Here is a 27,329-nt window from a genome sequence, read left to right on the forward strand (position 1 = left end):
CAAAGGTTTCACAGTCGCAATGCTGAGACCACACGCAGGAAATCTACCGAGCTCGATCCCAGAATAACAGATTTCCGTTCAATGCGCGATTATATCGATCCTGTTGTGCAACACATATTACCACCCAATTCCGATTTCGAACTTAGTCGAAGACAACTTGCAGCCCGTCAAGCGGTAACCCGTGACTTGCCAACGTTCTCCGGCAATCCAGAAGAGTGGCCGCTTTTTATAGCTAGTTTCCAGAGCTCGACCAGAATGTGTGGATATAGTGACGAGGAAAACATGCTGCGGCTTCAGCGAAGCCTCAAAGGAAAGGCATTAGACGCGGTGCGATGTCGACTATTACACCCGTCAAACGTCCCTGGGGTGATCTCGACATTGCGGACTCTATTTGGAAGACCCGAGATAATCGTCCATTCGCTTATCAGCAAAATTAGAGAGATGCCGTCACCGAAAGCGGAGAAATTGAATACGGTTATAGATTTTGGAGTGGCCGTTCAAAACGTGTGCGCGACTATCACGGCATCTGGGCTCGATGAATATTTATGCAACGTTGCACTGTTGCAGGAGCTCACCGAACGATTACCGGCTACTATCAAACTCAGCTGGGCGTATCACAGACAAACAAAAGACAAAGTGACATTGTCTGATTTCGCGGAGTGGCTTGGTAAGTTGGTGGAAGCCGCGAGCATCGTGTCAGTTCCTTCATTGAGCCTTTCGAAATCGGAAAAACGGAGCCGCAATTACATTAACGTCCATTTGGAAGATGATGAAAACTCAGATGACAACGAAACCTCGATGAAACCCTCATTTGCTCCACGCAGGGAATGTACATTATGTCAGGACAACTGCAGCGGTCTAGAGAAATGTCAAAGATTCCTGAACATGAACGTCGGCGCTCGTTGGACTGTGATTAAAGAACAAAAATTGTGTAAGAAATGCCTACAGAAGCATTTTGGAGCGTGTGGAGTAAAAGCTCAATGCGGTAAAAATGGATGTACATATATGCATAACCAACTGCTACACGAAGACGCCAGGTACAATCGATCAGTTGCTCCTCAATCGAATGCAGCGAGTTCGGTGCAAAGCTGTAACACTCACCTGAAGCCTAATGGACACGTTCTTTTCCGTTATATTCCTGTGACGGTTCACGCTCAAGGGAAAACAGTGAACACGTATGCTTTCCTCGACGATGGTTCGTCAGCCACATTCATGGAGGCGAGTTTGATGAAGGAATTAGATCTCGAAGGCACGCCCCACCCATTGTGTTTGAATTGGACGGGCGGACAACGAAGAGAGGAAAACGGTTCAGTGAAACTTGCACTGAAGATTTCCGGAACTCAGAATCAGAATAAGATATATGTACTTCCAAAAGTGCATACTGTTCGAAACTTGTCTCTCCCACGACAGTCGGTTTCGGTACCGGAGTTGACGTATAGCTACAGCTACCTAGGAGGACTGCCCTTGGAGTCATACGAGCAAGTATCACCGAGAATCCTTATTGGTATCGACAACTGCCATCTGGGCCACGCGCTGGCCAGCCGTGAGGGAATGAACCATCAACCTATTGCATCCAAAACACGCCTCGGTTGGGTTGTGTACGGCCTGTGCGTGACAACAGCCGGAACAGTCTGCGCCAGCTCGGACTACAAAGGGCATCACAATTTTCACATCTGTTCATGTCAACGGGACGATAAAATGAATGCTGAATTGAAAGAATATTTCTCGATCGATTCTCTCGGAATTTATAAGACAAACAAATCGTTGCTGTCCAAAGACGACGAACGCGCCTTGAACTTGCTCTCCACGGAAACGCTACTGAAGGGAACTCGTTACGAAACCTGTTTGCTGTGGCGTACGGATCAGACTCGCTTACCAGATAACAAGACACTGGCTCTACGACGGCTAATTTGCTTGGAGAAACGGATGAACCGTGATGCGGATCTGGCTGAATCAATGCGAACGAAGATTGCTGAGTATGAGCAAAACGGGTACATCAGACGTTTATCGCCGAATGAGATTTCGGAAGCACACCCCCGGACATGGTACTTGCCAATATTTCCAGTCGTCAATCCGAACAAACCCGGCAAATTCCGAATCGTCTGGGACGCAGCAGCCGCTGTAAAAGGAATATCGTTGAACTCTGTTTTACTTACTGGTCCGGATCAGCTAGCATCACTGTTGTCCGTGCTTCACAGATTCCGTGAGTTTCGTTACGCAGTCACTGGTGACATTCGTGAGATGTTCCACCAAGTACTAGTGAAGGAGGAGGATCAACACAGGCAGCGGTTCCTATGGCGGAACGGAGACAGCAGTCGTGAGCCGGACGTCTACGTAATGAGAGTAATGACATTCGGTGCGGCGTGCTCTCCCAGCTGCGCAGCATACGTAAAAAACCACAATGCCGACAAGTTCCAGCAGCAATTTCCACGAGCGACAGAATGCATAAAATACGATCACTACGTCGATGATATGCTGACGAGCGTCGAGAATGAAGATGAAGCAGTGAAGCTGGCCACTGAAGTGCGCTACGTTCATTCACAAGCGGGGTTCCATATACGTAATTGGCTATCTAACTCAAGCGCAATCCTGGAGCGCCTGCATGACGGAGAACCAACAGAAAAAGATTTAAACCTCACCGCAGAGATGGCCACAGAAAAGGTGCTCGGTATGTGGTGGTGCACAGCTACCGACAATTTTACATTCAAGCTCTCAACAAAACACGATCCAGAGCTACTCGCAGGATTAAGAACCCCAACGAAAAGGGAGGTTCTGAAGACATTGATGTCGATATACGATCCGATGGGCCTCATAGCAAACTTTCTTATGCACTTGAAAATCCTACTGCAGGATATATGGAGGTCTGGTATAGCTTGGGATGACCAAATCCCATCGTTGCTGGAGGATAAGTGGAAGTTATGGATCCGAATTCTTCCAAATGTAAAAGCAGTGCAGATTCCTCGCTGTTACCGCCATCTAACTTCGTCAACAGATACCAACCGGGTCCAGTTACACATGTTCGTCGATTCGAGTGAAAAAGGACTAGCAGCTGTTGCTTATTTCAGATTCGAAGAGGATGGAAAAATCGAATGCGCGCTGATAGGATCAAAAACACGTGTTGCGCCACTGAAATATCTTTCCATTCCCCGCCTTGAGCTACAGGCTGCTGTTGTGGGGGCACGCTTAGCCGACAGTATCGTCAAATCTCATCGATTGGTAATAGCGAAACGTTTTTTCTGGACAGATTCGCGAGATGTCATGTGCTGGCTCCGATCAGATCACCGGCGGTACAGTTCTTTCGTGGCATCCAGGATCGGAGAACTCTTGGAAACAACAGATGTGGCTGAATGGAAATGGCTTTCTACTCGTCTCAACGTGGCTGATGAAGGTACTAAGTGGCAGAAATTGCCAGATTTTAATCCAACTAGCCGTTGGTACCGTGGACCATCCTTTTTGTGGGAGCCAGAAAACAATTGGCCAGTGGACAATACTGATCCAGGAACAACGAAAGAGGAACTCCGTACGCATATGCTACATCATACTGTGGAAGAACCAATTATTTGTTTCCAGAATTATAAACAGTGGACACGGTTGCTCAGAACCATGGCGTTTGTCTTCCGATATCGCGCAAATCTACAACGTAAGGTACGAAAAGAAGGTCTGGAACTTGGACCGCTCACTCAAAGCGAATTACATAACGCGGAACAGTTCATCTACCGACAAGTACAGCGAGAAATGTTTCCAGATGAAATTCGCATTTTGACTGCCGCTGGCTCGGAAGCCAATGTACTTAAGACCGTCTTGCCGACATCCAGCTCTTTGTATAAATTAACGCCGGTTATCGATGTTCACGGTGTATTACGTATGCGTGGTCGCGTGGACGCCTGCCAATTCATCGATGAAAGTAGTAAACGTCCGATCCTTCTTCCGAAACGCCACTACCTCACTAGCTTAGTGATAACAGATTACCACGAAAGATATCGACATTTAAATCATCAGACGGCCCTGAATGGAATTCGTCAGAAATATTATATTCCGCAGCTAAGGTCTGAATACAACCGTGCTCGACGTAATTGCCAATACTGTAAGATAAATTTTGCTAAACCACAGACCCCTATAATGGGAGATCTTCCAGCTGCGCGGCTCGCGGCATTCTCTAGACCATTTGCGCATACCGGAATAGACTATTTCGGCCCGCTTCTTGTTGCAGTTGGTAGACGGGTCGAAAAGCGATGGGGTGTATTATTCACCTGTATGACCATTAGAGCCATACACATAGAAATCGCTCACACTATGACGACTGACTCCTGTATCCTGGCTGTGCGGAATTTTATAGCGCGCCGTGGAGCACCCATCGAGTTTTTGTCCGACCGCGGAACAAATTTTATAGGCGCCAATCGAGAGTTACTTGAAGCTTTAAAGCAAGTTGATCAAAATGAAGTAATGACCTATTTCGTCACACCAAATACTGCCTGGAAATTTAATCCACCAGCATCTCCACACTTTGGGGGCTGCTGGGAACGATTAATACAATCGGTCAAAAAGCTGCTCGATCAATTTAAACCACAACGTACGCTTTCCGACGAAATTCTTAGGAACGTATTAATGGAGATCGAGATGATGGTTAACTCTCGTCCGCTCACCCACATACCGTTGGATGACGCAGAAGCTTCCCCATTAACACCTAACCACTTTTTGTTAGGCTCGTTTGACGGCAACAAACCACCGATCGCGTATGATGACGGAGTCTCTACCATCAAGCAGTCGTGGAAAACGTCACAAGTCTACGCCAACAATCTCTGGAAGAAGTGGATTTCAGAATACCTCCCAACGTTGACACGACGAACTAAATGGTTCAAGCCCGTAAGACCAATTCAGTTGGGTGACGTAGTTGTCATCGTGGACAGCGCTCTGCCGCGCAATGTATGGCCAAAGGGACGCGTTATAGGAGTGGTGCAGGCTAAAGACGGTCAGGTGAGACGAGTGACGGTACAAACTACGAATGGGATCCTCGAGAGGCCAGCGGTAAAGATTGCTGTGCTGGACGTAGGTTCTGGAGATAGTAAGCCACCCGAAGACGTGTGCCGTACGGGGGGGAATGTCACACCTCTGCGTGTGACGAACCTTTAGTCCAACAACCTTGAATCGATTTTGGAGAGCCGCACCCTATTAGCTGTCATGTGAAGAAAAAATAATCAAATCAGTAAAAGTAAAAGAAATCAGCTAGCTTGTGCAGGTAAATAATTTATCTTGAATTTCTTCGAAGGATTTTTTGATAGTTTGAGACCCTTCCCCATCTCTAAGGTGGGGATGGTCTGCCGTACAAATGAAACAAAAATTTATGCATAGCTCGAGAACTAATCAAATTTGGCATGTGGTGATTTCAGGATTAATGAATGTTTCTATGGTAGTTTGTGACCCCTCCCCCTCTCTAAAACCTCTATATAGAGGTTTTACAGAGCAATAAACGTTTTTATGGAGGTTCGTCACTCCTCCCCCTATCGATAGGGGAAAGGGGCTGGCATACAAATGAAACTCAAATTTTTGCATTACTTGAGAACTAATCAAACAAATGTAACCAATTGAAATGTGAGGATTTTACAGTACAATAAATATTCCTTTGATGGTGTGACACTCCTCCCTTCTCTGCAAAAGAAAGAGATTTAAATATCACACATATTTCAACCAACCAGGCATAACAAATGAAAATTCTCGGAAAACACCGAAGGAAAATGAGAAAATGCGGAAAATTGAATTACCATATATAATTACATCATGGTAAGCGTAGTTAGTCCATTTGATGTTTGATATCTATATAAATGAAAATTTATCGCCAAATGTGTTGGTAAGCGTAAAACTCGAGAAAGGAATCCTCCGATTTGAGCTATTTTTATTTATTTTATTATATTTTTATATCAAACATGAATTCCATGAAACGGAGAAGCATGTTATTGGCAAGTGATTGAAGAATCTTGAACGAGAATTGTGAATATTATACGAAAATAGGAGACCTGGCTAGACGACCGTATTTTCTCCCCACAACTTTTTGGAAACACATTTACCGTTTACCGAAACGATCGCAATCCCGGCAATAGCTCCAAATCACGTGGTGGTGGGGTTTTGATAGCTGTCGCATCTAGGTTGGGCGGTTTTATTGGTCCCACTCCGGTGTGTGACACTCTAGAACAGCTTTGGGTTAAAATCCGGATGAAAGGTTTAGTCGTAAGTATCGGCGTAATCTATTTACCACCCGATAAGAGAGCTGATCTCAACTGTGTCGAGAAACACATTGATTTCGCTGGAGCCGTTATGTATCAGCTTGAAGCACAGGACGTTGCATTCGCGCGGCGACTACAACCAGTCTGGTTTAGTGTGGAACATCTCGTCGAACGCCCTACCTTCCATCGACTGCTTACGATCACGTTTTTCAGCTGCTTCTTCGGCCTTACTCGATGGATTCTGTTTTCTTGGACTTACGCAGATCAATTCAGTGTTGAACAGGAATGGCCGCTTGCTCGATCTAGTGCTAGCGAATGATGCTTCATTATCAAGGTGCTCGATTGCCGAGGCCACTGATTCAGTTATCCCGCTCGACATCGATCATCCAGCACTAGAGGTTGACGTCAATCTACTGTCATCAATTGAATTCGAAGTTGTACCAGATCTGAGCTGCCTCAACTTCCAGAAAGCTAATTTCGCTGCACTACATCAAGCAATATCTCGAGTCGACTGGGAATTTCTGGAGACAATCTAGGACATGGACGCTGCCGTTGCCAGGTTTACCGATATTATTACTCGTATCATCGCTGATTGCGTACCAGCGCGGAGGGCTGCACAGAAACCAGCTTGGGGTAATAGAAGGTTGAGAGAACTTAAGAGGTTGAGATCCTCTGCTCTCCGGCGTTTTTGTAGGCTGCGCTGTCCACTTGTTAAACAAGAGCTGAACCGGAGGAGCAATGAGTACCGCTTGTATAATCGTTTCCTATATAAGCAGTATACGAGGCGAATGCAGAGAAATCTCCGTAGAAACCCAAAGCTGTTCTGGTCTTTCGTCAACAGCAAGAGAATGGAAGAAGGATTGCCCATAAACATGTTTTTGGTAAACCGCTCGGCTAACACTGCAATCGAGAAATGCAATCTTTTCGCTGCCCACTTCAAGCGAGCATTCAATGGCAGTACGTCCTCCGAAATGCAAGTTGCTACTGCCGTTAGAGACACTCGACTCAACGCATTGAATTTCGACATCTTTCGAGTTACCAGTGAGGTTGTGGAGGCAGCGATCCGTAAATTAAAGTATTCTACGACCCCCGGGCCTGACGGTATTCCTTCTTGTTTTCTGAAAAAATGCGCCTCGTGCCTTGCGTACCTTTCATCGGTTCTCTTCGACACCTCTCTACACAAGAGCACGTTTCCCTCGGTATGGAAGCAGTCAATAATGTTCCCAGTGCACAAGAAAGGAGATAAACGGAACATAGAAATCTACCGAGGAATCACATCACTTTGCGCCTGCTCGAAAGTTTTCGAAATCATCGTCAATGATGCTGTGTTTTCCTGTTGCAAGAACTATCTATCACAAGATCAGCATGGATTCTTCCCAAAAAGGTCAGTCGCTACCAACTTGGTCGACTTTGTTTCTTTCTGTCTGCGCAGCATGGAGCAAGGCACTCAGGTGGACGCAGTGTACACAGACCTTAAGGCTGCTTTCGACCGTGTCGATCACAAAATCCTGATAGCAAGGCTGAACAAACTAGGCATTTCCTCGAGATTCACGATATGGTTGAACTCTTATCTAACAGATCGGTGGATGTGTGTCAAAATTGGATCTGCACAATCTGCGAGTTTCTCCAATCTTTCGGGAGTGCTTCAAGGAAGCAACCTAGGCCCACTGTTGTTCTCATTGTTCATCACTGAAGTGTCCTTACTACTTCCACCTGGCTGCCGCTTATTTTACGCCGATGATGTGAAAATTTATATGGTTATCAGGAACGCTCTTGATTGCTTTAGACTTCAGAACATGGTCGACTGTTTTGAAGAATGGTGCTCAAGAAATATAATATCGCTCAGCATCACGAAATGCAGTACTATTTCGTTCCATCGTAAGCTAAAGCCAATTGTGTTTGGCTACTCCATCTATGGTCAAGTTCTGTCGCGAGTAAGCCATATCCGAGACATTGGAGTGACACTTGATAATGCACTCAGCTTTCGACTGTGAAATAATCGCTAAAGCCAACCGGCAGTTAGGATTCATCCTTAAAATTACAAGGGAATTCCGTGATCCATACTCCGTCTCCGATCTCTCTACTGATCGCTAGTTCGATCCATACTGGAGTTTAGCGCAGTTGTATGGTGCCCATTTCAAGCAAATTGGATTTCAAGGATTGAGTCTGTTCAGCGGAAATTCGTACGACATGCTCTCTGGAACCTTCCGTGGCGGGATCTTCTAAACTTGCCACCATACGAGGCGCGTTGTCAACTTTTGGTACTGGAGACGCTGGAAAGAAGGCGTTTCAACGCTCAAGCTATGTTTGTCGCTAAACTTTTGACCGGAGGAATCGACTGCCCTGCACTGTTGACACAAATCAATATTTATGCGCCAGAACGTACTCTTCGTGTCAGCAACTTCCTGCATCTCGAAGGACGCAGTGTGAACTATGCGTTGCATAATCCTGTCCGTTTCATGTCAGTCCGTTTCAACGAAGTTTTCGACTTATTTGACTTCAATATCTCCTTGGACAACTTTTATAGACCAGTCAGCTCGCGCAGTCCGAAGCCGCCGGACGCAAAGTTGTTCGTGTCCGTTATTGTGTTGGAACAATACCGTTATCGGTTTCGCTGAAGTGATTGTGTCGCCCTAACGGTGTTTTCTTTATTGCGAGAGTGAAGTGATAAGTAATCACAACCAGCGGGAGGGAGAAGTCCTCCACTGCGGGCGCTGTGAGCGTGTGCCGTTCCATCGTCATCGTATTGTGGTGCGATACACCATTGCTGTTGTGCCAAGCGATCATCACGTGGTTCGATTGGAGCACCGTTACAAATCATCCGCACCGTGCGCTTTAAGTATTTTAGTTTATATATATATATATATATATATATATATATATATATATATTAGGTTAAGGATTTAAAAAAAAAGAAAAAGTATATTTGTATATCTGCCATAATGGCAGAGTGCGACCCTCTTGATATGGACATTGAATCTGATGTTTCCTCCTCACTAACTACTGGGAAGTCGCTTAAACGCGTTCCCCCCTCAGACGATGTTTTTTCAGAGGAAGAGTTAATCAACCTCAACAAGCCCCCTTCAAGAAAATTGGCAAACTTTTCCACTTCGCCCCCTCAATCTCCCGCTCCCGCTTCCGATTATCTCCCGAACTTGCTTCCCAGCCCAACTGTTCCCGCTCCCGCTCAACAATCGACCTCGTCCTCCCCCTCAGTTGTCACCTCTCCGCGTGTCAAGGTCTATCCAGAAGATGCATCTGGATCTGGCCCATGGGTTGTTTTCTTCCGGCCAAAACCCAACGGGAAATCGCTCAACGTCATTCAGATCATGAAAGATCTGACAAAAAATTATTCCTCCGTGGTCGAAATTAGAAAGGTTCGACCGAACAAACTGCGTGTTGTCGTGGCTGATCGGAAGCAAGCTAACGAGATTGTTGTCGACAATAGGTTCGTACTAGAATATCGCGTCTATGTGCCCTGCCATAACGTAGAAATTTCGGGGGTGATTAAAGAAACGGGTCTGACGAGCGCATTAATAAAAGAGGGAGATGGCAGATTTAAAAAGCTCCCTTTGACGAAAGTTAAAATTTTGGACTGCCATCAATTAGGAAAAGTGTCCCAGGAAGAGGGAAAAACAAAATTCACGCCGTCCGACTCGTTTCGAGTAACTTTTGCTGGTTCCGCCCTCCCTGACTACGTTATGGTGGACAAATTGAGGCTTCCGCTGCGTCTCTTCGTGCCAAAGCCCATGACTTGCAACAAATGCAAGTCAGTTGATCACACAGCAGACTACTGCGCCAACATGTGGGCAAATCCTGCAGTGCGACTGAGCATAAGTGTCCATATTGCGGGGGGACCCCACATGAGCTCTCAGCTTGTGAAACTTACAAGAGTCGCTGTTTCTCCCAGCGCTCTTTAAAGGAACGCACTTTTGCGGAAATTTTAAAGGGCGCTTCTCCACAGGCCCAACAACAACTACATCCAATCTGTGTGTTGTGTGAGGACACAATATCTTTTCCACGTTTCCAGTTGACGAAATGGAAGCGGACACAGCTCACGGGGGTACACCGTTTATTTCCCAAGGGAATCCCCGGCGCAAAAATGTGACCACTCCCAAAATTCAATCACAAGTCCCTCCGGTGATATCCCCTGTTAGCTTGCCTAAAAAAACGAGTGCAGCGGACAAGCAAAATCAGGTTCCTCCTGGCTTCAGTGGGAATAGTTCACTTTCGAACGACCCAGCACTCGAGGGGACATCAAAAACCCCAACTGTCCCTATTTTTCCGTCCAGCTCAACTTCCCAATCGGGATGTATAAAGTTGTCTGACCTTTTGGATCAAATCTTCAAGTGTTTTAACGTTTCCGACTCCATCAGAACCATTGTCATTTCAATGCTTCCAGTATTAAAGACAATTTTGCAACAATTGATGCAAACATGGCCCCTCCTTGCAATGATTATCTCTCTTGATGTCTAATTTAAATAGAGAGGTCGGAGATATCACTATTTTACAGTGGAATTGTCGTAGTCTTATCCCTAAATTGGATACATTCAAATTTTTAATTCATAAGTTCAATTGTGATGTTTTTGCTCTGTCCGAAACTTGGCTTTCTTCGCGAGATGATCTCTCTTTCCATGATTTCAATATTATACGCTTGGACCGTGATGACAGATACGGAGGGGTGCTATTGGGGATCAATAAGTGCCACTCATTTTTTCGAATTAACCTACCACCTATTGGAGGGATTGAAGCTGTTGCTTGTCATGCAAACATCAGAGGCAAAGACCTCTGTATTGTCAGCTTGTATTGGCCTCCGAGAGCTGCGGTTAGCCGCAAGCAACTTGTTGACATGTGCTCACTCCTTCCTGAGCCACGATTGATCTTGGGAGGCTTCAACTCTCACGGAACTGCCTGGGGTGAAAAGTACGACGACAATCGTTCATCGTTGATATATGACCTTTGTAACAGCTTCAATATGACCGTTTTGAATACTGGGGAAACAACACGTGTTCCTAAACCTCCTGCTAACCCAAGTGCTCTTGACCTCTCGCTTTGCTCGAATTCACTATCGTTAGATTGCAAGTGGAATGTAATCCAGGACCCCAACGGTAGTGATCACTTGCCAATCAAAATTTCCATCACCATTGGGTCGAATTCTTCTGAATCTATAAACATGGCATATGACCTCACAGGGGGTCTCCGTAGCCACATTGGTTGCGCGTTCGCTTAGTAAGCGATCGATCGTGAGTTCAAAACTCAGGGCCCTCATTGACCATCTTTGTGTTGTTACAGAATAGCTACGTCCACGCAACAATCATCAGCGATGGAGATCGATCCACGGTCGAAATAAGATCGATTCATCCATACAACTGTTCTGCTCTGCCAGACACATCGGGCTACTGTTCTATAAATAACTCAACAATGATCAATCAACTGTCTCCGCTGTCCGGTGGTCCAACTGGATAATGGAAGAACAGAAAGAATACCCTTACGCCTAAATGGCTACTGTGTGAATGTACCATATGTAATGGTACAGAAGGAATACTGGCGAATGGCAACTGTGTAATGTGCTAATTATAGATATAATAACCATGTGACATGTACACGATTAAAAAATTCGGCTCTGTTACAGCTAAAATGCTAATGAGCCTTAAATAAATAAATGGGTTAAAAAAAAAAATATATGACCTCACAAGACACATTGACTGGAAAAAATATGCGGACGCGATTGCTCTAGCCATCAATTCCAGAGATGGTTTACCTCCATTGGAGGAGTATAACTTCCTTTCTCGTTTGATCTATGACAGCGCGGTTCGCGCTCAAACGAAACCCATCCCAGGTTCCACTATTCGTCGAAGGCCTCCCAATCTATGGTGGGATAGCATATGTTCCAAGCTTTATGTAGAAAAATCGAATGCGAATGCTTTTCGGAAACGTGGAACTCCTGAAAATTTTCAAACGTATTTAGCCTTGAGAATCAGTTCAAAAATTTGATCAAAGGGAAAAAACGTGCTTTTTGGCGAAATTTCGTGGGAGGTTTGTCACGAGAAACGTCAATGAAAAAATTATGGAAAGTGGCTCGAAACATGAGAAATCGCTCTTCAACGAATGAAAGCGAAGAATATTCACATCGATGGATTTTTAATTTTGCACGAAAGGTTTATCCCGATTCCGCTCCCGTGCAAAAAATTGTTCGAGATATACCACAAGATAGGTGCGATCTTGATTCTGAGTTTTCGATGGTAGAATTCTCTCTTGCTCTCCTTTCATGTAACAATTCTGCTCCGGGATCGGATCGAATTAAGTTCAACTTGTTGAAAAACCTCCCTGATGTGGCGAAACATCGATTGTTGAATTTATTCAATCGGTTTCTGGAGCATAATATTGTTCCAGATGATTGGAGACAAGTACGAGTTATAGCTATTCAAAAACCCGGAAAACCCGCGTCCGACTTCAATTCGTACCGCCCAATAGCAATGCTGTCTTGTATACGGAAATTGTTGGAGAAAATTATCTTGTTTCGCCTTGATCGATGGGTTGAAACGAATGGCCTACTCTCAGATACACAATATGGGTTCCGCAGGGGCAAGGGGACGAATGATTGTCTTGCGTTGCTTTCTTCAGAAATTCAATTGGCTTACGCCGAAAAAAAACAAATGGCTTCAGTATTCTTGGACATAAAGGGGGCCTTTGATTCAGTTTCAATAGAGGTCCTGTCAGACAAATTACACTCTCGGGGTCTGCCGCCTCTATTGAATAATATGTTATATAACTTGCTTTGTGAGAAACATTTGAATTTTTTTCACGGGGATTCGACAGTAAGTCGGGTCTCCTACATGGGACTCCCACAGGGCTCATGTTTAAGCCCCCTTTTGTACAACTTCTATGTAAGCGACATCGACAATTGCCTCACACAAAACTGCAGCCTAAGACAACTTGCAGATGATGGAGTGGTGTCTGTCGTAGGATCAAACGAATCCGACCTGCAAGGACCCTTACAAGATACTTTGGACAATTTTTCAACCTGGGCCATTGGGCTAGGGATCGAATTCTCCACGGAGAAAACAGAGATGGTGGTTTTTTCTAGGAAGCATAGACCAGCAAAACCAAAGCTTCAACTTTTGGGTAAACCGATCACTATGTCGTTCAAGTATCTTGGGGTCTGGTTCGACTCCAAATGTACTTGGGGGGCCCATATTAGGTATCTGAGTAAAAAATGTCAACAAAGAATAAACTTTCTCCGTACAATTACCGGCACCTGGTGGGGAGCCCATCCCGAAGATCTTATTATGTTGTATCGAACAACTATTCTCTCAGTGATAGAGTATGGCAGTTTCTGTTTTCAATCAGCTGCCAAAACACACCTCATCAAACTGTATGCCCTCAACGCATACCATGAGCCTCGAGGTTTTGGCAGGCCTACTCCCACTAAAAGATCGCTTCAATTTATTATCTCTTCGGTTCCTCATCCGGTGTAAGGTTATGAACCCATTGGTGATCGGAAATTTTGAGCAGCTGATCGAGCTAAATTTTCATTCTGGATTCATGAGCTCATATCATGAATTCGTCTCCATGCAGGTTGATCCTTCTTCGTATATTCCCAACCGTGTTTGTTTTCCTGACTACATCAATTCCTCTGTGCATTTTGATCTGTCCATGAAGCAGGATATCCATGGAATTCCAGATTATCATCGATCGTGGATCGTTCCTACGATTTTCGAAGCAAAGTATGGGCGTGTCAATTGTGATAATATGTACTTTACTGATGGGTCCTCTATGAATGAGTCCACAGGATTTGGAGTGTTCAACAAATTTTTTAGCACCTCACACAGTCTTCAGTATCCTTGCTCAGTGTATATTGCTGAATTGGCAGCAATACACTGGGCGCTGGACAGCGTCGCCTCACGACCTGTTGAACACTATTACATTGTAACGGATAGTTTAAGCTCCGTCGAAGCTATCCGTTCAGTGAGGCCGGAAAAGCACTCGCCGTACTTCCTTGAGAGAATACGAGAAATTTTGAGTGCTTTAACCAGACGCTGTTATGTCATTACCTTTGTCTGGGTCCCTTCACATTGCTAAATTCCGGGTAATGAGAGGGCTGACTCATTAGCAAAGGTAGGTGCAATTGAAGGCGAAATTTATCAGCGTCAAATCGCCTTCAATGAATTTTATTCTTTAGTTCGCTAAAATACCATCGTTAACTGGCAAAACAAATGGAACGAAGATGAATTGGGCTGGTGGCTCCACTCAATTATCCCTAAGGTTAGCCTCAATCCGTGGTTCAAAAGTCTGGACTTGAGTCGGGACTTTATTCGCACCTTCTCCCGACTCATGTCCAATCACTGTTCGTTAGACGCGCTGCTTTTTCATTTTAATCTTGCCGACAGCAATCTCTGCGGTTGTGGCCATGGTTACCACGACATCGAACACGTTGTTTGGTCGTGCGAGTTGTATCTTGTCGCCAGATCGAATTTAGAAAACTCCCTTCGGGCTGGAGGAAAGCAGTCCAATGTGCCGGTGAGAGATGTGTTGGCTCGGTTAGACCTTGATTACATGTCCCAAATATATGTTTTCCTTAAAGCTATCGATCTTCGAGTGTGATTGTTCATACATCCTATTCCCCTCCTTTTCGTCCTTCGCGAGCTATCGGTTCCCTTCCTACTAACATTAGAATAAGTTAAATTGTAAATACATATTAGATGTAAGGATAGTTTTAAGAATTGAGTGTGAAGTGTCAGTGTGAATGAGAATGTGAATGTGAATGTGAGTGCGAGTGTAAACACACATCTCCTTACATCCCATCCTTTTCCTAATGAAAATATGTCACCCTTCTAAACTCGAGTCGACCGCGAGTAATCGGTTTCCTATTTCATTAACCATAGAATTAAGGAAACAACATGTTGATATATGCTAGTTGAAATATAGTTAAGAGTTTGGCTCCTTTAAACTTATGTAACTGAGCCTGTAAAAATAAACGGATTAATAAAAAAAAAACTTTTATAGACGACTCATTCATAGATGACTTATTTTGTATTTTGTATCGTTTTTATTTCGTATGGCCAAAGTATTGATGTAGTTGTGACGTTTAGTTTTAAATAATCATTTAGACCAAATAGTCAGTCAGATGATTCAAAGAAATAAATGAAAAAAAAAGATTGTTATAATGACGAGTTTTGGTAGAAGTACTAGGACTCATAGTAAAAGGAAATTGTGAAGTGTCAATTAGAACGTTGAACGTTTGAATGTTTGAAAGTATTCATTACAAAAAATCCATTCTGGGCGGTACGAAGTTTGCCGGGCCAGCTAGTATACTTAAAATTATTAAGTTTTGTAACTATCGTTTGTAAGTTAATAAACTATAACTTCACTTCATGCCACCATTAAATTCTGTCATCATCCACCACACATTTCCGGTTCGGGCAACTCTCCCGGCAATAGTTTGTAAGAACCTTTTAATACGCTTTCCTCACCGTACCTTCCCATTAGTGTTGCATAAATTATCTCCCAAAATATTTCGCCTAATTGGAAAACATCGAGATCAAAATCCAAAACGAACAGCAAGTTAGGGTTCGCCCTATTAGTTCCCACTTTGTCGAAACTATGCATTGCCAACCCCACCCCTGGGAAGATGTTCTTCCTGCTCCGCAATTCGCTCGGGTTTCTGTTGATGGGAGTTAAGTTGTTAATTAATTTTGCAGAGATTTTAAATTCATTTCCTTTCAGCCACTGACGGCACCGGGCTTTATCTTCTTCTCTTTCCCGGTCCTATCGGAGATTGTATATGAAAAATAAAGAACCAGAAATGAATTGAATAATCTTGCATCCAGATGTCCCGATAACTATGACTTTTGAAAGTGTTGTTGGTGGGAGTTATAGGTGGGAAGCGGTTGCTCTTGAGAAATTCTGTGAGTAATTCTATTTAAACATTTTCAACTTCGATGCTGCAGGGTTGGGTAACGATTAGCTAACAACCCTTGTCGGGTTTAAGTTTTGAGGAAGATAGACGAGTGAACGAAAACGAAATATACACTTTGGAGAAAGTCCAAATTATTCAGCCTTTTCGTGTACTTTCTAACTAGCAGATGTGGTTGCAAACTAGGCTACACATGGCACTTTTTGCTTGTTTTGCAGCTTCCCTACACGATATCGGTTCACTACGATGACAACGAGGGCGCACTGCAACATCCGGAGCTGAACATCCCGAGCAGTGGAATCATCCCGAGGGTGGTGGAGACGTTCACCGTTCATCTGGTGTGTTCGGGCAACGTGTCAAAGGAGGTACCGGTCGGGATTCACCTACATGTCGAAGGACCACCGAAGCAAAACGATACGAAATTGATTATCAGACGAAATAAAATTTGCATTAAAGGTGAGTGCATTTTTTTTTCTTTCTTTCTCTACTACTCATGCGGTGTTCTCTTCGTTCCTCAAGTCCGAAAGCGCTCGAAGCTTTCAATGATGTCTGCATGTTCGTTCAATGAATGCAAATTGCTCCCAAATGGTAACAGCTGGCGGCGGGTGGATGGGATACGCCACCTTTTCACACTGCATCGAATACACGACGAATTCCGATCGATACTTTGCTAACAGATGTCACACACGCCCACAACGAGTTCCGTTTTTCAACCTAGCACTTTCCACTTCATTATCTTTATTCCTTTTCGATTATATGGTGCTGTGGGGTGGTTACGACGTGTTGTTTTTTTTTGTTTCTCCAAATTTTATGCTAGGAAAAATATCCTAACCAAAGCATTTGGAATATTTATCAACGGTTCATGAAAACATGTTTCGGAAGAGTAGATTCCAATCCACCCTAGCGCAAGCGAAAACTTCGGAACACCATTTCCGTTGCTGATAGCTTATCGCTTCACGGGGAGACAATCTATCCGTTTGCGCCTCCAACTTCCAGAGCGCAACACCGCTCGACCGACCGTTTCATCATTTAAAATGTAAATGGAATCGAAATGTGTTATTTTTCTCCTACATATTTTTCCATGTCATAGATGTTCAGCGATCCTGTTCTACTGGCGGATAGGATCAACCGAAGTATTTAAGCCTTGGCAGGGGAAATCAATATTAGATCAACCTGGCGTGAAAATCGGTGTATTATTTGGAGTTCGATTGTGAATAGTCATACATACGAATTGGTGTTTCCATCCTCGAGTTCGTAGATTGGATACCAGTTGATTGGAAAAGGTTGATGATGATGATACCGCTTCTCAGCCTGTGTTTGAGTTTTTCCGGAGTGATATGAAATAATACCGAATTGAGTTCATCAACAACTCGTCTGCTAAAATCCACCTTCTAAAATTGGAAAAAAATCCAATTGTGTGTGTATAACTCTCGGTTGTTCTATATATAATCTCAATTCATAAGAATCTACATATATTAAAATATTCATTTTCCCTTGTATACTCCAGACTATCCGTCACTAAATACGACCTGTCGATGAAATTCGATTCGTGGGATTCCAGATCAGCTTCGATCTACGAGGGTCGTTCAAAAAATAAGTTACAGTGCCTCAGAAATCGCGGAAAAATAAAGTTAGGACAAAAAATTGCAATCTACGTTTTATTTTCTATTTTTCTACATAATCGCCGTAACGTTCGAGGCATTTACCATAGCGTGGCACGAGTTTTTCTATTCCGAGTGCGAAGTGTGTAGCGTCCAACTTTTTTAAGTAAGATGTAACTGCGTCACGAATTTATTCAGTGTTATCGAATCGTTGACCACCACCAACATCTATGTTTTCTTACTAAGTGAACGTTAGTGAGTCCAATCACTGAACTCTCCATTGAACGATTACCCATTTACCCATTACCCATTTCCACTTAAGAACAAAGATCGATTTCGATAGCGCAAACATCGAATGGGCTAACAACGCTTATTATGATGTAATTTTCGAACATGTGGGAATTCAATTTTCCGAATTTTCCGACCTTCCTTAAATTTTTTCCGAAAATTTTCTGGTTTTTCTCTCCACTATATTGATCTACGGGGAGAGACGAATACAACAAAATACAGGAGGCTAAAATCGGACCATCCCTTCTTCGGGTTTTCCGCTTACCAACAATTTTGCCTTACATTTTTATTTATATAGATTGAATTTAATGTTCACAAGCTTTTATATCTTACAAGACCACAACCTCCAATATCTTTTATTTTTTTAATAGAAAACCCTACCAACTCAACAGATTTTTAATGAGCTATTTTATGTGAAACCGATATAGTGGTCTTCAGATTTTCGTAAAAAATTCATGTTTTGTTCCTTATCGCTTTTTTTTATTATTTCATTTATCGTCATGTATCTTATCATTAACTCCTTATTAACGTTTTTTTTAAATCCGTGGTCCGAAAAATATGTTTTCTTCTTATTGTTATTGTGAATTTATTACTTTTGAACCACTGGAGCGATTCAGATGATCGACATATCAACAGAATTAGAAATTATAATGAGTATTGATAATGTAACCACATTATAGTCGTTATATATCAATATATATATATATATATATATATATATATATATATATATATATACATATATATATATATATATATATATATATATATATATATATATATATATATATATATATATATATATATATATATATATATATATATATATATATATATATATATATATATATATATATATATATATATATATGTATATATATATATATATATATATATATATATATATATATATATATATATATATCAATATATCAATGTAGGCACATGGAAGTCTAGTCGCATAGAAAGATTGAACGAAGACTGAGACAAGTTAACTTTGAAAATCATAACTCGAAAACGATAACAATAATGAATATGTTATGTAAAAAGTCATAAGCTTCAATAAAAAATTTAAAAAATATGGCACCCTCTATCTCTAAGCCGGTTGTGTCTCATACACCCGAAACACGTTTACCCGAAGCACATTTACCCGAATGTAACAAATAACCGAATGACATTCACCCGAATGTAATCAATACCCGAATGCAACATATACCCCAATGGAAATTTACCCGAATGCGACAAATATCCGAATGTGACATTTACCCGAAGGAAACGTTTACCCGAAAGAAAAAGGAAAAATTCCGACAAATCAGATTATGAGTTTTGTCGAATCTGCTGTTACGAAGTTACGAAGTAAAATGAAAAATTTTAATGAGGAAATTCGAAAAAGATGTCGAAGACTTCACTGTGTCATTTTTTAGAAATTAGTGTAGGTACAACTGACATGGCGTCTTCTTTCCCTTCCGTATTGCTCTTTAAAGTCAAGAGATAATTCAGAAATGAGAATGGGTTATGGAATATTTCGAAAATTAGGCAGGAAACTTTAACATAAAAAATTTGAATGAAAATGTGAAAAGAATAGATAAGGAAACGAAATTGTAAGGGGTTGTATCTAGGACACGACCCTATTTTAGACGTAGAACTACGCAATTATATAAAGCAATCCACTTGTTTACCTCTTCGAATATTATTTTATTATTGCTACTAAATCAGTAGTAAAATTTCTCATTTGAAATTCGAACAATTTCAAACCGGTAGGACTGACCTGGTAAACTAATTTAGAATAATATGGATATCGCTACCAGACTATAATTTACATATTAGAAAAATAATATATTAACATATTACATTTACGATTGAACAGCGCTGCTAACCCGCACCAGAATTCCTCATTCCCACTCAGATATCGATCACAAACTATAAACATTTTTGCTCTTATATTTCGTTTGCGGTGGAATCGAACCTCACAACATGCAACAGTAGGATTTTCCTATGGTAATTGGGAAGCAAACTTCCATGAAATATACGTTGTATCTAAATAAATGCAGTGTACCGTTTTGTCTCATATTCCGCACAGTATCAAATTCCGAACACATGATTTTTAAATGTAACTTTACTACGATTTAATGTTGAATAATGCAAGCTCTGACATTCTTTGAGGTATAAGCTACATTTTAACATCATTTACAGGCATTGATGTAGCCTATAATTTGAAATATTAAACATTTGCAAAAAAGTGACAGATAAAATGCTTGCGTTAGCAAATTTCGTAAAAAACAAGCATCGTTAATTTTTCAGTTTTTGTAGCTCTTCCAATTTTTTTGTTTGCTTTTTTTCATGTTAGTGCTAGAAAAGGTGAGAATCTACAATAAATGGATAAAAAAATGATATTTTATGCAGAAATATTCATTAAAATTAGTATTGAAGTAGTGTTCGAAATTTGAATAAAGTTTCTTTGCATGATTCAAATTCTGAATACTTAATTTGAAATGCAAATTTACTGAACCTAAATGTTATAAATAGTGAAATAATGAGGGGCTTGACATTCTTTAGGTTATAGGCTACATTTTCTCATCATTTACAGGTATCGATACAGCCTATAATTTATAATATGAAGCATTTGCAAGAAAGTGACAATCAAAACCAATGATAAAATGTTTGCGTTAGCAAATTCCGCAAAAGATAAGCATCGTTAATTTTTCAGTTTTTGTAGTTTTTTCAACTACTTTGTTTGCTGTTTTCATATTAAGTGCTAGAAAAGGTGAGGGACCATAATAAATGGACGAAAAAATGATATTTTGTGCAGAAATATTTTTTAAAATTAGAATTGAAGTAAAGTTCGGAATTGATTCGAATCCCGAACGCATTATTTTTAAATGAGAATTTACTGAACTTTAATGTTATAAATAATTGCATAATAAAAACCCTAACATTCTTTGATTTATAGGTTTCATTTTAAAATTCATTAACAAGTTTCGATACTGCCTATAATTTATAATACTAAACAATTACAAAAAAATGACTATCGAAAACCAGTGATAAAATGTTTGCATTGGCAAATTCGAACAGGAATTTTGGGGTATGCTATGCAAAAAAATCCTCTGCTTTCCAGAAAAAATATAAAAATATATAGCGCCCTCGGTTCCAAAACCATGTAAACTACTAAAACTTTTCTAGTAAACTAGAAAAAACGAACACAATCGATAATTACGAAAACCAAATCCCATTTTCTTGCAAGTGAAATATTTTTCCACAAAATACTAGCTTATTCTCTTTAATTTGATATATCAATCATCTGAATCGGTCCAGTAATTCAAAAGTTATGATTTTTTTAAGCAGATGCATTTTTGCTGTTCGGAATTTGGGACAAAAGTGTTCGGAATATGAATCAGTGACATAAATGGTGTTCGGAATTTGAGACAAATGTGATGAATGTAATTTTTAGTTTATCACCATGAAAATATATTTGTAAATCGATTTTTTGAAGTCAAATGAAAAAGAAGGCTCTATTGTATCCAAAAATCAAATTAATTTCGCGAAAAAGTACCATTTTGAGTAATGGCCATCACAGCTTAAGTGTTCGGAATTTGAGACAAAACGGTATATCTATATTTCAAATTTCTGAATACTCTTCCATATCCGCACTAGCACAAAAATTTCTCGTATGCATCTTTTTTTGTGCTCGCTGGGAACAAAAATAAAAATATTAGAAGTCCGTGTTGGGGAAACAGTAAATCGGGCCAATCAAAACTTTGCGGTTTGGACGTTTGATATTACGCTTGACATTTTACAGTTATTCAATTGTTCATCTCATGGAAAATAACATTTTATTAATTATGATAGACGCGTTGCAGACGTAGATGCAAAAACCATTCCGATCTATTAAGAAATGTTCGAGTTATAAGCATTCTAAATACGGGTAGCGTTAGCAAACAAATCGGCAGAACAAATGTATGGGAAGAAGGAAATTCTTCCAGTTTCCATGAATTTGAACCGTTACGAGATTTGGGAATTGTATAGCATATCGAACAAATCTTAAAGAATTTCCGATTCGATTGGTATGCAAATCATGAGAATTTGTTAACGTTAATAACTCCGTCAGTGAAAAAGATCACAAGCGCGTAGTTAAGCAGTTTAGACGTGATCCGAGAAGTTCGGTCCGGGATGTCGCCAATAAGCTGAATTTGTCAAGTTCATTCGTCCAGCGGACCAAGCAGCGGGAGGGCCTGCGTACATACAAGGTTCAGAAGGCTCCTAACCGCGACGAAAGGCAAAACATGGTGGGGAAGACGCGAGCCCGGAAGCTGTACACCGAAATGCTGACGAAGCCGCATTGCCTGGTAATGGACGACGAAACCTACGTCAAAGCGGACTTTCGTCAGCTGCCGGGCCTGTTGTTCTTCTCCGCAGAGGACAAATTCAGCGTTCCGGAGGAGATTCGCAAGCAGAAACTATCCAAGTTTGCCAAAAAGTACATGGTGTGGCAAGCGATCTGCTCTTGCGGAAAGCGGAGCGCCCCTTTCGTGATGACCGGCACGGTAAACGGGCAGGTTTACCTTAAGGAGTGCCTACAGAAGCGCTTACTACCACTATTGAAGCAGCACGAGGGCCCGACCATCTTCTGGCCGGATCTCGCTTCGTGCCACTATTCAAAGGACGTGTTGGAGTGGTACGAAGCCAACGGGGTCACCTTCGTGCCAAAGGAAATGAACCCGCCCAACGCGCCGGAGCTTCGCCCAATAGAGAAATATTGGGCGATTATGAAGCAGGCCCTCCGGAAGAACCCAAAAGTTGTCAAATCGGAGGCGGACTTCAAGAGAAAATGGATTTCTGTTAAAAAAAACTACAACCTGACGTTGTACAGAACCTTATGGACGGGGTAAAGAGGAAGGTGCGAGCATACGGGCTTGGGCTCGAAGTATGAATAAAAAGAAAATGCCAAAAGTTGTTTAATAGTTTTTATTTTACTGTTTAAAATTTTCAAAAGGATCGGTCTACTGGGCGAATTTCTACAGCGTTTTTTCCGTGATGCAATTTGATGTGACACACCCTTTAGAAGGTAATGAAAAAGCCGATCTCTTAGCAAAATTAGGATCTTCAACTGAATGCGTCGGGCCCGCACCATTTTGTGGGTTATCTACATCATGCATGAAATCAGAGCTCAAAACCTGGGAAATGTGGATGATTGAAGCCAACTGGAGGGCTCTATCAACATCAAGCCAATCCAAATTAAAGATCAACACGCAACCAGCTTGAATAAGGCAGATTTGAGTACATTAACCGGTCTATTGACGGGACACTGTCCGATCAGAAAGCACCTTAAAAAAATCGGAAAACTGGCAGATGATAACTATCGTTTCCACAATTTCGAAGCTGAAACTTCGGAACATTTACTGTGTCAATGCAGTACACTAATTCAGCGAAGACTGCGGATTTTTGGAAAGGGCCTAACGAGATTTGGTCTGTTGAACCAAAAAAGGTAAGGAACTTCATAAAGGTAGTCATACCTTCGTGGGGGATATGCAAAGTTCTGATGCGACTATCACTTGTTCCCTGAGTGATGGAACGAACTGACCCTGCATACATAGCAAACTGGAGTGCACTACAATAGATCAAACTAATGGTCGCAGTGGTACAATGCTCCCACAGTAGAAGAAGACTTAACACCGCACCATTTATACCCATGATGTCCGGTTATTTCTGTTGTTCAAATATTTTTTGTTTTACTTTATCCGGGAGTCGTTTCATCATACAACGCATAGCGATCTTCCACACAGCAGTTTATCGAATAAATTTCGGACCCTTGGGTTGACAGAAGCGGCTTGTTTTGCTCTTCGTCTTGAGCCCCGTTCCTGTTTTGGTATGGTAAAACAAACCTTTCAAAAATCACCCTTTTCATCCTCAATTAAAAGTTGATGGTTTATACTCAAATTAGATTATCGAAATGAATAGATCAGCACTAAGTGTTTCATACTTTGTTAGCGCGTACCGGAAATAATGGTGGAAATTGAGATACATAAATTCACTTACATTCTGTTTAATTTTAATATTGCTTAACCTATTATACAATAAAGCCCATGAACTCATGAAACATTTGTTTGTTCAAATTAATACTTCACACCCTTCCACTTTCGTTTCCTTGCTACTGAAAGTGCCAAATTTCCCAGCAGGGCAGAATTCAATTAATTTTTGTTTGCCACCATGCTACGTGCACTCTAAAACCACAACAATACTCATCGGAATGGGCCCAGAGCCCAGAACGATAACGAGAGGACCCGCAAACAGACGAAACAACAACCATTGATGTTTGCGCATCGCTTACTCGATGTACCGGAAAATATGCCACAAACCGCGCGTGATAGATAGCACGAGTGCTTTCTCTGGTTTCTTTTTATTAATTTGTATTTCGTGGTCTTATAAAGCCAGCCACCAGCAACCCGGGCGCCCACCCGTGGACGGAATTTTCCACCCCACCACCCCACCACCAACATCTTCCATTGGGAGCACTTTCGCGCCGTTTCGACGTCGTTTCCTAATTGAACATTAATTCTCACTTTCTGTTTCTTCCCACTTTCTTTCGCGCTATGCTTTCTTTTAATTTCAGGCATCTTCCCGCCGCGACATCGGCTGCCGGCCGCGGAAATTGCACCCCCACAGGGACCCGCCCTGCTCGGAGCTGCCGCCTGTGCCCTCGGACTGGTGCTGGTGGTTGGACTTATTGCCAGCGCGATGTACGTGAGAGCCCGAAAGCAGATCCGCCAGGATTCGCTACAGTGAGTAATGATTGCTATGCGAGTTTATGTGTTTACAGAACATACATTTATTACACCTCGGAGGAGAAGCGCTACTCTCCGCGCTCGAGGAGATGCAACAATTTATCTCCCCTGTCTGTCGTGGCGTTTCTGCTTTTCACACCCACACAGCCACCGAGGTCGGTTCGTTCGCCAACGGATGCGGAACGGAACAATTGAAAGTGATTGTCTGATAAATGATAGCGTAGAAGAGAACGGAAATTGTGATTTAATTTTGTGGTTCGTACGTCTCTTGGGAAGTGGCCGGCAGGGTTATCCCATTTGATGAGTTGTATTTTGCTTTCAATTTGCTATGCGGTAATATAATATTCTGCATGTCGAATCAGGTTTACCTTCAACTTAGGAAACCTACCTACTAAAACCTACTAAGACCTACTAAAAAGTGTTCCTGCATTTTGCAAAATACCAAATAAATTAGGAAAAAGTTCCACTGAAAATAATATTTTAAAAATTGAAATAAATTTTTCTCATAGACAAAAAAAATACGGTTTTGGGAAAAATTATTTCTCAAAAAAATATATGAATTGTCCATACAAAAACCAACAAGTCATCATCATATATCAGAAGATGGGCATTTCTACAGGGAGGATGATTTTCTAATAACAACTTTTTCTGGTTTTCATTAAAAAATTACATCTAATCTTAATTTAGTTTAATGTCAAGATAGCAATACAGTGCATTCGACAAAGTACTACACCTTATTAAAATATGAACTTTCATCGAAGACGTGAATTTTCTATCTTTCTATCTGTAGTTTATGGAATATGTGGCATTTTTGAATGGAGACTCCTGAAAAATAATGTTTTAATAATGTTTTCTAAGTAATGTTTTCTCAATTAGTATTTATCACACCCCTTTCTTCATTAATCTAGAGCATGGATGAGATTAAATAAAATTGTGAGGCACGTAGGATTACCATTATCCACAGATAGTTGTTCCATCATATACACCAAGATTTTATTTTAGTCTTATTCATGCACTAGATTCGCGATTGTTTTCGCAGTAGTATGGATGTATTTAAATGGCACTGCGCTGCTTTTTGATCGCTTAAGTACCGACGTACAATTTGAAGAGCTCAAAATGGACCAATCTGAGGGTTTTTTAGACAAAAATGTTTTTTTGAAAATTGTGAAAATGAGGAAGGTCAAGGACAAAAAGTTTCAATCCGCATGTAGAAGGACGTCCTGAGCATTCCATTGATAAAAAACATTATTAATTGATATGATCTCTATTCGCTTTTATATTTTACTAGCTGACCCGGCATACTTCGTCCAATGGGTCCAATCGCAGAACTGTTCATTGATTGATCTTCTATTCAACCCCGTTGGATTTACCTTTTACTGTAAAATTCCTAGTATTTCTAACAAAACTTATCATTAATATCAGATTATTTTAAGACACAATTCTCGTTCAAGATTTTTCAACCACTTGCAAATAACATGTTTCTCCGTTACATGGAATAAATGTTTTATACAGAAAATTTGATAGAATAAAGACAGCACTAAATCGGACAATTCCTTCCTCGAATTCTGCTCTTATCAACACATCCGGCGATCCTTTTTTTCGGTATAGATAGAAGAAGACATAGGTGTGCGTTTCATCACATTAAAATCCATTTCCAGTTTCGAACAAAAATCAATTTCGCTAGCGCAGACATCAAATGGACTAACAGTACTTGTCACTATGTAATTGTAGAACATATGGGAATTTAATTTTCCGAATTTTTCTTTTTCCCTTCAGAGTTTTCCGAAAATTTTCAATTGTCATGTTTGGTTGGAATATTTTTGGTTGAAATATATGTAATATTTTTATGGGACCCCCACTCCATTCCAGAGGTGGGAGGGTGTCATACAATTATAAAAACATTTCTCATGCCCAAAAACCTTCACATCCTAAATTGTGCTTGATTAGTTCTCGAGTTATGCAGAAGTTTGTGTTTCGCCATAGAAACATCACCATAGAAACATTTCGTACCCCGTAAAACCTTCACATGCCAAATTTGACTCAATTTGCTTGATTAGTTTTCGAGTTATGCAAAAACTTATGTTTCATTTGTATGATAGCCCACCCTTAGAGAGCGGGAGGAGTGTCTAACCACCATAGAAAAGTTTATTGCATCCTAAAACATTCACATGCCAAATTTGGTTTCATTTGCTTGATTTATTCTCGAGAAATGTAGAAATTTGTGTTTCATTTGTATGGCACCCCCCCAACCCCCTTAGAGAGAGGGGTGGAGAGTCTAACCACCATAGAAACATTTATTGCACCCTAAAACCTCAATATGCCTAATTTGGTTTCATTTTCTTCATTAATTCTCGAGTAATGTAGAAATTTGTGTTTAATTTGTATGGCGGCCCCCCCTTAGAGAGGGGGGAGGGGTCTCAAAATATCACGAAAACCTTCCCCGGCTCCAAAAACCCCTACAAACTAATTTTCATGATGATCGATTCACTAGTATCCGAGTTCATAAGAATCAGACAGACAGACAGAC

The 27,329-nt window shown here is 41.3% G+C and overlaps 1 protein-coding gene across 1 annotated transcript in view; it reads left to right on the plus strand.

Moving 5' to 3' along the window:
• The window catches only part of LOC129765312 (tyrosine-protein kinase Dnt), a 192,119-nt gene that overhangs the window by 70,949 nt on the left and 93,841 nt on the right, over positions 1 to 27,329 (plus strand). The window contains exons 3-4 of the mRNA XM_055765487.1: positions 16,353 to 16,590; positions 24,631 to 24,799. Coding sequence (XP_055621462.1) covers positions 16,353 to 16,590; positions 24,631 to 24,799 — 407 coding nt within the window. The remainder of the gene's footprint in view (positions 1 to 16,352; positions 16,591 to 24,630; positions 24,800 to 27,329) is intronic.

The sequence above is a fragment of the Toxorhynchites rutilus genome, chromosome 2 (assembly GCF_029784135.1).
Source record: "Toxorhynchites rutilus septentrionalis strain SRP chromosome 2, ASM2978413v1, whole genome shotgun sequence".
Classification (NCBI taxonomy): Eukaryota; Metazoa; Arthropoda; class Insecta; order Diptera; family Culicidae; genus Toxorhynchites; species Toxorhynchites rutilus.